This window comes from Apteryx rowi, unplaced genomic scaffold (assembly GCF_003343035.1).
Source record: "Apteryx rowi isolate R43461 unplaced genomic scaffold, aptRow1 scaffold_1157, whole genome shotgun sequence".
Lineage (NCBI taxonomy): Eukaryota > Metazoa > Chordata > Aves > Apterygiformes > Apterygidae > Apteryx > Apteryx rowi.
This window is the reverse complement of record NW_020447372.1, coordinates 54,779-72,617: the sequence shown is the minus strand read 5'-3', so window position 1 is coordinate 72,617 and position 17,839 is coordinate 54,779. Positions and strand designations below refer to the sequence as shown.

General features: G+C 37.3%; 1 protein-coding gene across 5 annotated transcripts in view; it reads right to left on the bottom strand.

The window, feature by feature from the left end:
• Positions 1–17,839, bottom strand: part of PKP4 (plakophilin 4) — a 67,024-nt gene that overhangs the window by 40,997 nt on the left and 8,188 nt on the right. For all 5 annotated transcript variants that reach the window (XM_026080777.1, XM_026080748.1, XM_026080758.1 and 2 more), the window contains exons 2-3: positions 13,717–13,829; positions 831–865 (exon numbers count right to left, since the gene is read on the bottom strand). In XM_026080777.1, coding sequence (XP_025936562.1) covers positions 831–865; positions 13,717–13,829 — 148 coding nt within the window. The remainder of the gene's footprint in view (positions 1–830; positions 866–13,716; positions 13,830–17,839) is intronic.

Here is a 17,839-nt window from a genome sequence, read left to right as displayed (position 1 = left end):
TGTTCTTGAGATGTTGATTTCTGCACATCCACTTCATCACTCTAAACAGACTACCAACTGTTCAGAAGATTGGCTCTTCAACCACTAAACGTTGTAATTGATGCAAAACCCTCATTAGCTAAATGCTCTGATCTGTGAAATTTGAAGGTCAGATTAGATTATTTTAACAGTCCCTTTTGGCCTATACACTTAAATGTTGCCTTTAATAAACAATCCTATCCGCTCTCACTTAATATACTCAAATGAAGAAAGATGTAAATGTACTGCAAGACTAATCTTTCATTTTGGAAAGAAAGTTCAAGTTATGCTGAGATACAAAAATAGAAAAATTACTCTTAGGAAAACCCTCAAAAAATGACAGTTATCTCAGTTTAACTAAGAATATCCGTAAAAAGAATAATAATCTTCAAGTTTAAAACACACTATTATTTGCATGACCCTTACCAGCCAAGGGGAAGACTGAGAAGTATTTTTGAATTAATTGTAAAGGAGACCTAATATACAGGAAGATTTCTGTTACCATCACATCTCTCACAAAAATTCAAAGGAACAATAAGGTGTAGTCCAGGCAGAAAAGAACCTGCAATTACCACTATTTAAGCCAAAATGTGCTTTTGCAGGAACAGATGAACACACAAATGTCTTTGTATCTGAGAAACAGTACATTAATGTTATAGTTTGGAAAAGATACTTGAAAAAGATACATAGCACCACTACTGTAACAAAGTCAATGTTCAGTTTACTTCAAAACAAGCAATAAATGCCAAAAAAAAAAAGTTTGGGGGCCTTAAGGCACTAAGATGGCAGAAGGTACACATAAAAGAACATACCTGATGATCTCCAAGGAAATGATTTCTCAGTAGAGCTGTAGAAAGGAAAAAAAAAGTCACAAAAATGAACCTGAACCAAGTGGCTAGTTTGGATTCTTTCTTAAACCAAAGCATAGAAAATTGCACAAAAAACAGTAGACAAAGTTCTGATACGCCATGTAAATAATACTCTGCAGCACTTTACACCTGAGAATTTAACCTTTGTGTATTTAATTTTTGTTTTTGTATCAAACGTAGGGGATTCCTTGTAATTTACTGTATTGCAAACCATCAGGAGGCATAACCTATTTGCAGTACAACAGGTAAGAGCGTGACTTACGACATGCACTTCTTATTCAAGGCGCGATGGCGCAAATAAAGCATACAGCAGAACTTCCCAGGTGGGCACATGCGTATGATTAGCAGGTTCTGTGACTTTGTGAGTTCTGTCATTCCATTCCAGTGCAAAGTCAGAGGGATTAGTTTAAACTATCCGTAGTGGCATACTTTAAACTGGGATTAAAACCAACCCAGATTTGGCATGACACAGAACCTGTTAAGGCATTTCAGAAAAGGTCATAGCCTCCAGCTGACGGAAGGTAACACACCGCTGTTTCTTAAACTACTGTAACGTTCTCCGCACAAGAACGTCAGACTAAATTAACACGGTACAAAAGCTGCACAGCCCTGCAGAAAACCAGAGGCATCTAGACACATTTGGAGCCCTGCCCTTAAGAAACTGTACTACCCTCACCTGGTTACTCCAGAGCAGGAAGCAGACAAACCTCAATTTTTGCACAGCTGCCTTGGGATAAAGTCCTTTCAATTTAAGTTAAAGGTATTTCTCATTTCTAGTACATCATCCGCTGAATGCAACTACTGCATTAACTTCAGAATGTTTTTTCAGCATATTTTGGGGATTGTAACTACATGCCAAAGTAAATTTTGTGCAACTTTAGCAGCTTTTGGCTTGCAAGCTGAACCTTGCACTTGTCTTATTACAACCTTTAAAACTATTTCTGTTGTCAAAAATTCAGGAGAAAAATTGTACCAAAATTCATATTGAATTCAACAGAATTTGTATAAAAGTGAACAAATTGTAATTATCCAAAGCTGAGTTTTGCATGTTAGTCAATCTACATGCATACTTTACTGTTTATGATCTTTACTCTTTACTGAGTAAACTCATCAAGACACAATGGGTTCTTAATCAATTCCTATATGCCTATTCATTAATACTTTGTTTCACTGAAGGCTTTTTGACAGATGTTGTGAATACTGGTCTGAGATTCTTAATGCTACCTGAACATCAAATTATACACACTGTACCTCCTCTTACTTTCTTTCTCCGACTTTAAAGAAACTCAATTTCATATAATGAGATGACATCATTCAGTGGTGCTAGCAAAAAAAAAAAAGTGCTAAGCATATAGAAATACTGTATTCTTGCATATACAAGATTTAAAAATATATAATATATATAAATATTATACATTTTAATATATATAATATATACTTTATATATAGAAATATATATACACACACGCACACATAAAAATGTATCTCTCTACCAGACACATCTGTCTAACTGAAATTCTTTATATGTACAGGATTTATGAAAGATAAAAGTTGCTCTGACTATAGGCCAGAAGTAGAAAACTACTCCATAAACAATTAAGCCAGTTAAGAAATTGATTTAACTTAATTTTCAATAACATTTTTTGTAAGAAGTCCAGTGTCTACCACCTAGTGACTTAATCATCTAGTTTTTGTTACCTTACTTTTTTGAAGTTACCAAATTTTTCAGCTTTGATAAGCATGTCTGATGCATTTTATTCCATTCTGTCGTTAAAAAACAAAGTAGTCAAATACTGCCCTACCACTGAGAAGCTCTGCAATCATTAATTTAACTCGTCATGCTGTCTCTTCCTGATATTAATGTGTAATCTAAAGTGTCCATAAATGTTGCACAGCACTTCTAAAAATACTTAATTTTAGCCTGTCTTTATCCTTGAGAAAGAATTAGATTAGTAGGGTAGACATGCAGAAATTATACTTTTCTTTCACAACAGTTTGTTATAATGTGTACAGTTTTGAAATAAAGAAGAGATAAATATCGTTACAGTACAGTATCTATTATTAAATGGTATTGAAGGAAAGCATAGATAAAACATCAGACACAGGGCCACCTATTTACACGAAAAGAATTTTCTCTTTCCTTCTCAGTCTACTTTGCAAGGTAATAAAGAACAAGGCAAGTAAAAACAGCTCTGCACTAAGTGTACATAAAACACAAACACTGAAACACACTGAGTTTTTTAGCTACTAGCGGAAATATTTGGTAGCTGAAAGTGTTACATGCATATCAACTCCCTTGAAATAAATCTATTCACTTCTTTTTAGGATCTTTCTGTTGGCTTTCCCCCCATCACTTCTCACTTCTACTTCCTAAGTATCTGCCAGTTTTCCCCCTTTCTTTTATACTTTTTTTTGCCAGCTCTTACAGTTTTATTTCAAAGTTGATGTCTTAGATACGTAATTGACCTAGCCACCAGTTTGGAAGAAGAACCTGATAAACTGGAAGATTTTGGTCTAAAATCGTTTAGACACAAAACATACTACGTATCGCTAGTATCATTTTACATTCTTCAAGAGACAGGTCTCACACAAACACTTTCCAGCTTTGCATTTCAGAGTTAGAAAAGGTTGTCAACATTCATTAACCCATTTCACAGACGTGCAGTTGAGGTGCACAAAAAGAAGCAATTTAGGGTCACCGAGCCAGCCTACGGCAGAACAGGGACCGATTCCAGCTCCCCTACGTCCCAGCCCGGTGGCCGCAAAAGCTCCCGACACGGCTGCCCTTCAAAGGCCGAGCCAGCTGCCGGTCAAGCTCACAGGCAGATCGCTGACAGTATCCGCGTACGGGATGAAGAGGCTACTGGAGCAATAGTAGAAAGTTAAGGACTTTTTATTTTTGCTAAGATATTTTAAGCAGTATACTATTTGAAAAAATTAACTGTCACAATTATGATGTGTGGCTTCTGTACTGGAGAGTTAGCCTCAATTCTTGGTGCTACATACATCTTTTGCAGATACTACACGACATGTGACAATTCAAGCCTATTGCTTAGCAAGTATTCCATAAGATGAAATATATTTCTACAATTTAAACAATATTCCATGAAAGGAAATTAGCAATTTTCATTTATATTTATACTGACCACTTGCATACACCACTGTTGTCATAAAAAAAGGGCAACAGTGGAAGAAAATGAAGTATTAAATTATTTTATTAAATATATTTTATATATTAGATACATTAAGTTATTCTAAAATGGTGGAAAGCTGTAAAAAGCAAAATCTACAAGTTTTGTTGAAAATTTATGTACTTCACACGTTTTGCTTTAATATTTTTTAGTTTATTATTTGACTAAGCTTTCATCATTGGAAGATATCTATTCCATCAGACAGCCAGTGGCAAACAGTTTCTTCATGGGGATTCATGCTTGTTGCTTCAGCAGAGCTGTCAGTCAAAATATGCTAAGTGCCTGTTAAGACTGAATATATTGTTTCATCTGTCCTTTATCTTTCATTTTAAATATCTCCACCAAGAATATATTTATGATTTTATGCACTATAAAGGCTTCAAGATTGTGTAACTGTAAATTCTTAGTACAGGGGGATTTTTCCAATAAAGTGGCATATATTAAACTCCATACACTGAAACATCACAAGTAACTGGCAACCATCAAAATCAGTATAATGAGATTTCACATTTTTGCTGTTTTTGGTTGATAGAAGTGAACGGACTTTTTCACAAATATTTTAACTGAACTTCAAGATAGCTGTCAGAGAAGCTGAAGACTAAAAACTATCTTCTCAATTTCACTCAGATGCCTTATTCCCGTCCCCACTCTGCTAGGCACTGTGTGAGGTCCATGGCCACCTCGCGTCCCACGCAAGACCGACCGGCTCTGCTGCGGAGCTGCCAAGAGGGCAAGTGGCCGGCGACGCAACTCGTTAGGAGGGGTTTTCAGCTGACAGAAGCAAGTGGGAGCATCCTGGAGAAGAATTTAGGAATGTGTCTGCGGGAAGCTCTGCCCAAACCTGGTCATTCGTAGGGAGGTCGCCGCCGCAGTTGGAGCCCGCGTGCCGAGACGGGACCAAACCTCCGGCACCCGCGAAGGCGCTGCAGAACGGTGGCGGCTGCTGAGCGTGGGACGATGCTGCCCGTGGGACCGCGCTGCCCACCACAGGGAGCGTGGGACGATGCCGCCCGCGGGACCGCGCTGCCCGCTGCAGGGAGCCCCCGGCACTGCTGCCCCGCGGGTCCACGCTCTCGGACCCCTCCTGCAGCTGGCATTGCGATAGCACAACACCGTACATACACCACCCACCACCGCATCTACCCACCGGTACTGCAACACCCACAATGACTAACGTGAGACGCAGGTGTCTGCGTATCTCCTTATCTCCAGAAAGGATTAACAGTTCTGTAAGCATTGCTGCAGCTAAACAGCGTGCCATAGCGACCGCCACGACGCTCGCTCTCCTTTCGGTGAGTTCAAGCGTTCTAGAAGTTATCAGAGGCTGGCAAGTTAACACATGCTAGTTGACTTGTCACAAGCGTCTATGAGGGAGTTTAAGCTATCTGGCGTATGTCATAACATGGGAGCACTCTCATGGACGGTCACCGTAATTCAACTGACCTGGAAACCTAGTACATCTCAGTCTCTGCTGCGAATTCACATCTCCTGCACACCAAGAATAACGATACTATTTCATAGCCTGGTCTGCCACATTGGATAATATAACAACTATTTATAAATGCAGCTGAAGTCAATATTAAATCATGGCCCTCTTCAAATTTATCAGCAGCGCCACTCTACAATTTGTTTTTTTCTATTTGAACATCTGCAATCAAACTGCATAAAAACCAGACTAAACTCTTCAATTCTACTGGCATTCAAAAGCTTTGACAAAATTCCAATCAGGCCCACAGAAACAGAAAACAAACTAAAACACACAAACACCAGACCTATAACAAGCAACTTGGCAAATTTCACTTATTTTCGATGTAGACATGCAAAAAAATAAAGTTAACATTTTATTTTTAAATTTCTGTAGATGTAAGACAGAATGATGGCATATCTTGTAACTTCAAACGAGCAGTTGATGTTGCCTGAGTGCCACCAGTGAAGTGCTGTGAAATACAGTATTCAGCAACCAGAGAGATTGATGGGAAAAAAAAAAAGTCTCCTTTTCCCTTAAGCAGTTCTTCACTAGAGGACTATTAAAATATTAAAAATGGTAGTGCTAAAAACTATTTAAAGACTTATACAGGAAAGAATTTGGAAAGAACTTAAGGAAGTGATTGAGTTGCTACTAGTAAAATATGTCATTTCTCCACTAAAAGCAATTATTGTTCTGGTGATACCTCTGAAGTGTACAGTAGGCAATACTGAATATATTCGATATCTGAATTTTCAATTAGTTAACTGAAACTAATTAAAATCAGAAATATATACCACTTAATATTCTGAGATAGAAGCAAGCCAAGATATGTTTAGGAAAAGACCAACCTGCCTCTTTAATCTACCAAAATTCTCTGACTGGCTGAAAAGAGAAAAAAGAGCAGCAAGCCTATTAATTTTTTATTTATACTTTCAAAGGTTTCTGACAAAGTCTATGACAAAGAGTCACTTAGATAACTGACTAGTCTTGTCAAATTAAGAAAAATATTTCTGTAAGATTAGAGAATAGCTAATACAAAAATATACTTTATATTTTTTAAATGACAAAAGATTCCTGTAGAATATTCCTGGAACTTCTACTGGAATGAGTGGTTTAACTACTTTTGCACAGAGTACCGAGATCTGTAGATGACATTATTTTATTAATGACTTGGTAATAATTAAAGGGGATAGCTGTAAGGAAGGTATTATGACAAAAAATTTAAGAGATTACAGGCAAAGAAAGGAATATTAGTAAGAGCTCATACACCATAAATTGTATGTCCACTTTAACCACTAATCAAAGTACCCATAAGCATCACTCACTGCTACTCACATTCACAGGACTGCCCCAAAACCTGAAAAAAATCTAAAATCCCCTGTAGCAAATAAGAAACTGTACAAATATGGAAGGAAATATGCCAATGAAAACTTCTGTCTAACATGTAGGTACAGTCAAAAGAAGCCAATAAACACTATGTTGTGAAGAGAACATGAAAAAAATACTGAAAATTTGCTGATGTTGTTATGTAAACTAATGGCCCTTTTCTGGTTGTCCTTTCTACCAGGGAAGCAGCAGAAATGGAAGATGAGAAGAAATGAGTTATTTTCCTAAGATAATTCAAAAATAAGAGCATATTAAAGTACATAGTGTAACCAAATGGTATAGAGAGAGGAGGAGACACTCAGTGAGATTGATGGTTTTGGGAACAAAAGAACAAACAAAACCAACACGATCCAGTTAAGTTCTGTAATCAAGGTCAAAAGACATGATTGCATTCTAAAACGTAATAAAATAAAACCCAGATATTTATCTATTATTTTTTATAATACAGAAAATAGGAACTCTATGGTTAGATTAAAGAGGATTTATAACATACTAAATAAGAACTATAAAGCCTAAAACAATCGTGGCATGCACCAATTTCTAACAAAGGGACATTCATTCACTCTGCAACAGAGATGGTTTCTTCCCCTGCAATGGTTAGTACCAGCCACTGTCAGGAAACCTGAGGACCAGTTGTTTTATCTAACGTGGCAAGTAGTTCCTAGCTAGCTACTAATAATCTAATCATTATTCCCTCTAAATTTCTTGGATAAATGGAATATTTATTTAGGTGCCAAAAAATGTTCTTCCAATAGCTCTATAATGTTCAGCTAGGACATCTTGATTTAAAATTATTCATATTTTACTAAATACTGTGAAATACATTTTATCCCTGCCTGCTTTTATTGTGCATTTAGCTCTGCAACAAAGATAATTAATTATATCTTTTTGTATTTACATTTTATATTTATTGCAGCTGCTTGATTTTTTTTGTTTTCAAATTTCAATAAGAATACTAGCTTAATAAACGATTTAAATGACTGTGATTTTTTTCCCCCTCCAGAAAGCACATACTGCTTATAAAGGTAATTTTTATGGACATTATAATTAGCCATGAAAATTTGGTGACATCATATATTACCATATATGCAAGAAATTTCAAATAGGCTATTTGAAATGTCTGAAATATTTGGTATGTTATATGAACAAAATGAACCAGTTCCTGCAGGAGTAATTAAAGCCAGACGGGCTCACTGCGAACACCCTTCTCGGGAAGCGGCGTGCTGCTGCACGCAGCGGAACGCCTGGAGCGCGGGGGCGGCGCAGAGCCTGGAGACGTCGCACACGTTACAGACCCGCAAACGAACAGAAGTTGCCCGGGGTAACCCAGCAGTGTGCTCTCTTTCAAGCAAAACCATTTACTCTGTCTACACTCCTTATAAGCATTCTGCCGTTACATAAGAAATGTGTGTGCAAGCATAAAGTGCAACATATGGTCATTCCACAGAAAAGTATCAATGCTCAATTGAAGAGTGTAATATTTTACTGAATCCCTCTAGAATATTTTTCACTACTGCAGAAACTGCACATAATCTTCTTTTCTCAATACTAATTAAAATATAATCTGTTATGTAAAGCAAAAAACTCCACCATTCTAGTAGCTATAAAATACATTTAGTTTTATAAAGCCCAGAAGACTTCATATTGTCACACTACTACTCAAATTAAATGAATACTTCAGATTAATGAAAATATTTTGCATGTACTTGAATATAAATGACCTACAGAAAATCAGGTATACATGTTTAATTCCAGCTGGTAGGAGCCATTACTATATTGTAGTTAATGCTGCAGTTTTGGATTTTTTTCTTACATCCCAGATGAAGCTGACTTGTGGCACAAGTTTTATGATCAGAATGACAATGAGAAGCAATTAAAAATGGCCTTTCAGAAGACTTGCTTGAATGAACTGCTCTGAATAGAACAGTGCTTCGAAGGATCTCCATCTTGAAATGTCAAAATATTTTTTGACTGTTTACTGTCCTGCCAACAGGACTTGCATTCTTTAAAAGATAGAAGTCTACTGTGCCACTTACGTCATTTTGCTTTCCTTTGTTAAAGTGTTTGTGACAAGCATCTGAGTGCAGTATTTTACAATTAAATTAATAAATATGAGCCTTTTCGTTCCCAACAACCCTCAGTTTTGACAAGTTAGATACAATAACTCGTGAAATCAGTAAGAAAGGTTTACTGTGAGAGTCATATAACCCACTTGAGAGGGTGAGGCAACCTGTTTAATAAAATGAGTACGACTCCTGAACCTCGATACCTATAGACCTCTATCTGCATCAGCACGTGCTGCAACACGCCTGGCAGCCCAGAACCGAATCTGAATCAGTCACGTTACTGATTTGAAGTCGAGAGCAATGCGGAGAGGGAGCCTGAACAGCCTGCTTGCTTCTTTCCAGGGAAACGTGCATGCTATAGGATGAAACAAGTAGTAAACGGATATAACTGAAACCTCACATTGTTCTTCCCAGCCATCTAAGACCTTGTAGTGTCTAATACACGTAAAATATTTAATTATGTATAACACTGACATTATCCTGAGTCATTTCAGTCTCTTAAGAGGCTTGAAAGTGTATGGGATGTCATTAAAGATCTTAGAAGGTCTGAGCAGATTACCCATTTATAAAAAAATTATGAGAGGAAATAATTTTAACAGGCAGGTAACCTACAGATAAACTAAATAAAGACATACTGGAATTCTGAGCTACGTCTTACCTACTGCTTCTTTCTCCACCCATTACTTTATAATGCCTGAGGATGTGAAGATCTGCTCTTGTACTCATCCTTCACTCTCCTTTTAAGGGAGCAAAACAGTCAGCTATTCCTGCATGTTGCTTGCATTTACAATTTGGCTGGAAAACAGGTGGGCAACATAAAAACAAACTTAAACCAAAAGTACGTTCTTTGATGGCCAGTTCTTGTCCTACTGCACCAGGAGGATTTTTTCCTCCTACGTCTGCATGGAGGACCATGCGGAAATATTTATTAGCAGGTAAAGTGATTAATTCTAAGTGGTTCTGCTTTGAAATAAATCATTTTGTATTTGCTAAACATAAGGAAAATGTCAAGGTGGGGTTATAGGATATTAACTATAAAAGAATGCTTTTGAAGAGTTTACTTCATGTAACAAAAATGCTAAAGACCTGGTTTAGGTCAGACAAACCAGGCACTGTGCTAATTAATTTTTCCAGGCTTAGAAAATTTTTTATTTTTGTCACAAGACAAAAAAAGGAGTGTTGCTTTCCAAATATTGATGGATAGTTAACCAAGCCACCCTCTTTTATGTGGCCAGCTCAAATGTCCATATGACTATCATTATTATTAAAGTCCAGTTGTAGTCACTATCCATGGTGGACTAGAACAGGAATGTTTTCCTCCTGTGCAGGCTCAGTGTGAACCAGTAAACCCACCCTGTTTAAAACAAAGGAGCACACACATTTCCTGAGGATCCAGCAGTAACGAAATGGACTGTGCCTCCGAAATGAGAGTCCTCCTTGGTGTGCTCCGTGCGTGATGCTCCGATCACCTGGGCCTTCTTCCAGACAGAGCTACCCAGGCACGCATTCGTGGACCGTCGCCACATTTGTGCTGCCTGTGCTCCACACTGTCGGTGCTCGGCTCCGTACCACCACGACCTGCTGAGAAGCTAGACGTACTAGGTGCAGAGAAGTTTAAGCTGATCTAAGCTGTTGATGTTGTATTTCCCCATTCTCTCGCCAGCTGTGCCCACCACTTCCCTTAAGCTGGCACCAGCACTTGTGCCCCTGGGCGATGAGCTGGCTCAGAGGAATGAGTTGACTGAAACACAGACCAGAAATTTTTTTTATTATTATTTTTTCCACATTTTGGCTCAAACACCTCTCTAAGCCATCTTAAAGCCAAAGCCACCACATCTGAGACAGGCTCACGCTGCCACAGAGGTACCTGTGACTCTGGGTCAGCGTCCGTCTGCGTGAGCAGCACTACGTCCGGGCCGACGCTTGCTTGCAGAGATCTGGTTTATGAGCAGGTAAATTAGAGGCATTAGCACACCACTGAGGTCAACAAAAGCTTCAGCTGGACCTCCAAAACAGAGCCTTACGCTCCCAAATGTTTTTAACTGTGTTAAAGGGAGAGACAGTGCACTTGAATCCCTGACATTTAACCTGCAAGCATGAGGAGATTAAAGCGCTATCTTTGATACAAAGCATTGCTGATCTCAGGAACAGAAAACCTGAACAAAGGGTAAAAATAAAAAGGCCTATACATCTTATACTTCAATTTCACTTTTTTTTTTTTCTTTTTCTTTTCTTTTCTTTTTTTTTTTTTTTAAGACCCCCTCAGGACAGACATTGTACCTGGCTAGGAAAAACAGCTCATCTTGCTTCCTGGATGCTCAGGTCTCTGTGTTTCTTTGCTGAGGCTGTTAGCCTTCCCCAGCCTCTCTCTCAAGACAGCATTCAATTTCCAACCTTCTCTATGCCTCAGGTGCCCTCTTACTTAATTTCTTGGCAGCCTTACAAAAACATTTGCAACACCCAGTTTGGGAGAATACACATTTTTATGGCTGTAAATTTTGCTGTTGTATTTGTGTCTGCTTTGACACCCCTCATTAAGCTATTGTTTTACCTTACTTGATTCTTCCAACAGCTCTCTTAGAACTAGCTCCATGGGAAGCAATTGTGAAGAAATGGAAGCATCTCATATTCAAATACAGATTTTTTCTGCTTCTCACACATCTCTTAGAAAGCATATGCACATTAAAGGATAATGAGTCAAAGAATTAACCAAGGACACACATCTCTCAGAGCATATTGTCCAGATCCGAGTTTTAACCCAGTATCCCGCTGTAATTGTAACACAGCACATTATCATTGGTACAGGACTAATTCTATCTGGGATAAGAAAGTTTAGAAAAATAAGAATGGGGTCAGAATATAGGGGTGCCTGTAAGAATTAAGAATATAATTAGGTTTTATTTTTGAGTCTATGAAGTACTTTATTAATAACTATGGAAAACTTATGGTCCCTGAAAACATGTGCTTGAAGAGTTTAATTAGACTCACAAATTTACACATGCTAATATACATAACAAAATAACTTCATTCAAGTGCTAATATTTTCTTCCCCTACACTTCCATTATCTCTTTTATACAAGTAAGTGCCATTTAGTTGTAAGAAAGCAACCAAAAGCAGAAATTACTCCATATTTACAAATTCTGTAAATTATGTTTTCCATCCTGGTAAATGATAGTATTTGATACAACCGTTTTATCTCTAACACATTGAATAGACTGGTAATTGCATATTATTTCAAAAACTGCACTGACCATTAGATTATTTAGGGGATAAGATAACTCTGGTCTTCTCTGTGAAATTTGCTGGATTGGGATGCAGAAAAACTGTTTTTCTTTTATACTGCTCAGGCAAATTAACTGAAATTGGATACTAAGGACTGAGAGCTACTTGGAGACATAAATAATAATGACTGAGGCTTGTATCTTATGCTCTCACATGATCTTAACTTTTTTAAGGTTTCAAAGCAACATTTGAACAACAGCTGTGGAATATTTTGATCCAGAGGGAAGACAGAAGGGGGAAAATGGAGGGTGGAGGCAGGCAGGAGGGTATAAAATAGTCATTTTGTTCAAAGAATATTCTTGAATATTTCAAAGTTTCTCAAGCAGAAGAGTTAGCATGCCAATAACAATACTGTCAAATGACAACTCAGATCAAGTAGTCTGAAGTTTAAAGCAATCGTTAGCTGGTACACCGGATTTTTTTTTTTTTTTAATAATTGCCTCCTTTTTCTTAAGTTTTTGCAGGAACAACTTTCCATTTGATTTGCAGAAATGTTTGTTATTGCCACAATTCAAAATTGAAACAATTCAAAATGATGCCTAAGTTTATTGCTGAAAGAATACAGAGACAAACAGTATTTAAGGCAAGAAATTATAGTGTTCAGAAAATATTCCATATATATATATGTATATATCAACATGAAGTTTGTTGTAACCTGAAATGCAGATACAATTGTTTCATAAGAAAGTATATTGTTATCAAGATTTTCAGATTCAAGAGCTACCAATCATTTAATATCTTTGAGACAAATGACCACCCAAACGCATTTAGTTTTAAAAAGTTTGCTAAAGAAATAACAATAATAATAAACCAGTGTACTACTTGTAGTTAAAAAAATAATAATAATAAAATACGTTGCTATAGTTATTGTCGTTGTATGTTAAATACATTAGGTATGTTTTGCAATTTTTAAAATATGCTAACAACATGCATATAACAAGATATTCCCTGAAACAAATTTAACAATAGAAAGTACTTTAAAAGAGCTGGATAAAACTAGATAATTAATGCAGAAAAAACAATATTGTAGATTACTTCATTTAACTAGTACTGTTACTTTGATACAAATATTTATAAGCCTACCACATTTTTCTTTGGCTAAATCTTAAAAACAAACTTCAGCAAACTTAAAACAAAATTGAAGCTTTACATACACTATACTGAAAGTGTAATCAGTAATTAGAGAGGCCTTTTTAACACTCTCATAACTCTTCATAACAAATCTTCATTTTTTATACTTAAGGTACTAATGGGAGGTGAACAGCTATCCATATGTGTGTATATATATGCATATATAAGTGTGTGCATATGTGTGTGTATATATGTGTGTGTATATATATACACACACACACATATATATATGAAAGACATAAGCACCACTAAAAAGCCCTTTAAATTAAGGGACATATGAAAGTAAAGTCATCAGGACTTGTACCTTGTGCTGGCGATACTTGGTGATTCTGCTCCAAGCCTACATCTTTCTAGCTGATTAGCCACAATTTGCCTTTCCACCTCCAGTTCTCTGGTAAGTCTTTGAAATTGGAGCTCCTGAAATTTCAAAATAAAAAGAAAAGCATTCTTGATGTTAAAAAATGGGTGCGGATTAATTCTGCAGCAATCAGTTTCTTGTTTTGACTCTTCCTTAGTGGAATAAATTATTAGAAGATTAAACTGGGGATTTAATGGTTCTTTAAAGCAATGCTTCATGCAAATACTAACTTATCACCTGTTAAAAAAGGAAAACAGTGTTCAAGCATCTGTGGTTTTTATTTGTCCTGCAATTTAAGTTTTTGGTATCTCCTTCTGTTGCCACAGCCTAATAAATTGGAGTCTATAAAGTCAGTCTTTGTTTTCATCTATAACAGAGGTGTACTGGAAAATACCATATCCTATCCTTTCCAGTTGCAAAACTTCAAATTCTAAACTACTGTGTTGTGACTTCTGTATCTAAAATTTTAAAATTTATTATTTCAAAATGGCTGAGGGTAGAGACATGCTATTTCAACTTTTCTGGTTTCAGTTTTTGTTATATTTCTTGGTAAAGGAACCAACCCTTCCCCCTTTTATAAATGCTGACTTTCGGAAAATAACGCTCAGAGCAAAACACAGGAAATACAAGTGGCTACCCAGAATATTTATTAAAATCTAGAAAGATTTTCTATAAACAGAATATTCTAAAATCTGTACTATGTCATCAAGGGATAAGAGAGACCTTTTACTTTACAGTTAGCTTTTGTTAATGATAGAAAAGGATTCTATCAGAGCAATGGTATTATTTTTCAAATTGGTGTTCCACATCCACTGAATGTTAAGTAAACTGTTTAATACTATTTAAAATTAGATAAATTATATGATTTAAGAATTTGATAAATATTGGACCAAGTCTTATATCAAAGTCCTATATAGCACAGAAGTGTCTTTTAATTTTAAAAAGTAAATTACTAATGAGCTTTATTTTCTGAATGTATGTCATGTAATTGTATTACATAGTAGCTACATGCCTTGCCGTATTACAGAAGTCACTTCAGTCATGGATTATAGATAACGCACGCTGTTTTTTACACCTTACATTAAAGAGAAAGGAAACTTAAATACTTTATTTTCATTAATGAACCCTAAAAGAACTCTCTACTTCTTGCAGTTTGAACACCTTTTCAGCAAGAAAAAGAGTGCTTCGGCAAGACCCCCGTGGCTTCTAGCAGCCTGCAGGTACCTCTCCCCACCTCTAGCAGCCCTAGCTCCGGGGGCTTTCACAGCACTGCGAGAGAGAGGTCGCAGTGCCAGGCTAATAACAGACCACTCCAAAAACAAGAATTACCTTGCAGAAGAGGGATATAATTTTCTCTCCTGACCTCTCTAATGAGGCTCCCTCCAAGCAGTTCCCCATAAAGCCTAGGTAGCGCTGATTTCATCAGCGAAGGCTTCATTAGAAAGTCAGTTGAGGGCTGAGCCAAATGGCAGATGCAACACTGATGTGCTGAAACTGCTCTGATGAAGAGAAAAGCGACTTCTGAAGGTCTGATTCAAGCTCCATACATCAAACTGGTCTGGTAGAGACATGCCATAGAAGCTACTGTCCCTCCCAGAAGATACAAATAATTGTAAGTACTTTCAGACATTTCTCAGAGTTCACTAACCAAACTGAATGAATATATCCCAATCTTCCAAATACTGCCTGACAAAACTTTTTGTATCTAGAATGTGGAACTAATATTAGATGAGGGAGAGCAGTGATGTTGTCTGCCTTGACTTGAGGAAGGCTTTCGACACTGTCTCCCATAACATCCTCATAGACAAGCTCAGGAAGTGTGGGCTAGGTGAGTGGACAGTGAGGTGGATTGAGAACTGGCTGAATGGCAGAGCTCTGAGGGTTGTGATCAGCGGCGCAGAGTCTAGTTGGAGGCCTGTAGCTAGCGGTGTCCCCCAGGGGTCAGGACTGGGTCCAGCCCTGTTCAGCTTCTTCATCGGTGACCTGGATGAAGGGACAGAGTGCACCCTCAGCAAGTTTGCTGATGATCCCAAACTGGGAGGAGTGGCCGATACGCCAGAGGGCTGTGCTGCCCTTCTGGAGAAGGGAAGGCTGAGAGGGGGAATCTTATCAATGCGTTTAAGTATCTGCAGGGAGGGTGTCAAGAGGATGGGGCCAGACTCTTCAGTGTGCCCAGCAGCAGGACGAGAGACAGTGGGCACAAACTGAAACACAGGAAGTTCCCTCTGAACATGAGGAAAAGCTGCTTTCCTCTGAGGGTGACGGAGCACTGGACCAGGTTGCCCAGAGAGGTTGGGAGTCTCCTTCCTTGGAGATATTCAAAAGTTGTCTGGAAATGGTCCTAGGCAACGTGCTCTAGGTGGCCCTGCTTGAGCAGGGGGGGTTGGACTAGGTGATTTCTATAGGTCCTTTCCAACTTCAACTGCTCTGAGAACGTAACACTACTGCCATAGAATACAGATATCAACAGAACATGATTTAGTATTTTTTCTGCTGTTCTGCTAATAATACTTCAACAGAATGGACTATTTAGTAGTAGTGTCAAAAATGTTCAGTGTCAGGTCTAGCATCTTCATAGACTTGACTTCACCCTCACCCCCGTTTTCTTTTTTTAAAATAAGGCAAGTTGCAAGGTGAGATTATTTGGAAACCACTGGATTTCATCTTCAACAAATCAAATATCCAGATATCAACAGAGTAATACTTGGGAGTCTAAAAGTTCATCATAATTTTTTAGACTACTACACAAGAAAACACTGACATAGACTTCAAGGAGCAAGTAGAAAGAGCAGTCGTTACATGTAATATATTTCTTTGATGATAGCACAGATAGTTAAGTTCTAAATTAAGAAAAACTCATCAAAACCAATTTTGGGCTTCTATATCAAGCAAAACTTTAAGATGTTTCATTTGCCAGGGTAATATTTTAGAACCTTAAGATGGCTTACTGATTGTTTTGGACTCCGTTAATCAAAAGAACCCTAAAAATAGCCATCTGGATTCTGCAAGTCCAAGCATGACATTTTTCCTTAAGGCACAAAGTATTTTTATTTTGAAATAGTTGCATGCTTATAGTAAAAGCCCTTTCCTCTTTCCACAAAATAAATGCACAAACCACAGGGCAGGTAGGAGAGCGATGTGGTCCTTGACTCCCTCCTGGCAACCCAGATCTTTGGCTGATGGAGCGAATTAACTGCTTATTTACAGTACAGCCTTTGAGAGAAAACAATCCCTTTCATTAGGTTGGCATATACTGGCAAGCTTCAGAATAAGAAAAGCTCTACAAAGTCAGACATGAAAAAGCATTTTAGGGCATATGTCCTAAATGTGCACTTTATTAGAAGCCTCTTCTAAATGAAATTCTAAGGCTAAGTCCTTTTAATCCTGAGACACGATACAAGAAGCCTTGTGAATATCATAACCTTTGGACCATAAAATTTAGGGGCCTATATATGGACCAGAAAGTATGGATAGCGTGAGAAGGTTCGTACAACACACATAATTGCATCCAACAGCAAAGATCCAATCTTTGGAATATGACAGCAAGTCTTAATGGGGTATAACTTCATGTTATATCAAGAGGTACACATGTATCCTGTCACTACTCCTTTAAGACAGTTTGTGCTTTGGAAAGAAAGTATTAAAAATGCATGTTAAGCAAAAAAGCCAAAGAAATTTATAAAGTTTATTTTCCACTTACAAATCTGAATATAGATGAAATGTTCATTTAAAAGTTGGTTCACTAGCCAGTCATTAACATGCTAGTGGGAAATGCCATGATTTTCAAAAAATGTTCATGTGCTAAAGCTCCTTACGTTTTGAAACAAGTGGTGGCAAGATGAGGCTTTTTCCAAGTAAAATATGATATATTATAGAGCATGTATTATATGTAATCAATTTTAAAATAAACTTACTTAAAATAAAATTACACTCCTTACTTGCAGTGATAATATATAACATTTACCCTACGGTTAAGGCTCTTTCCTGTTCCTTACTTTTAAATCAATATTTAAATAGCAACATCACTCATAGCAATGTCATTTGTACAAACTATGAATTTGAACACAAG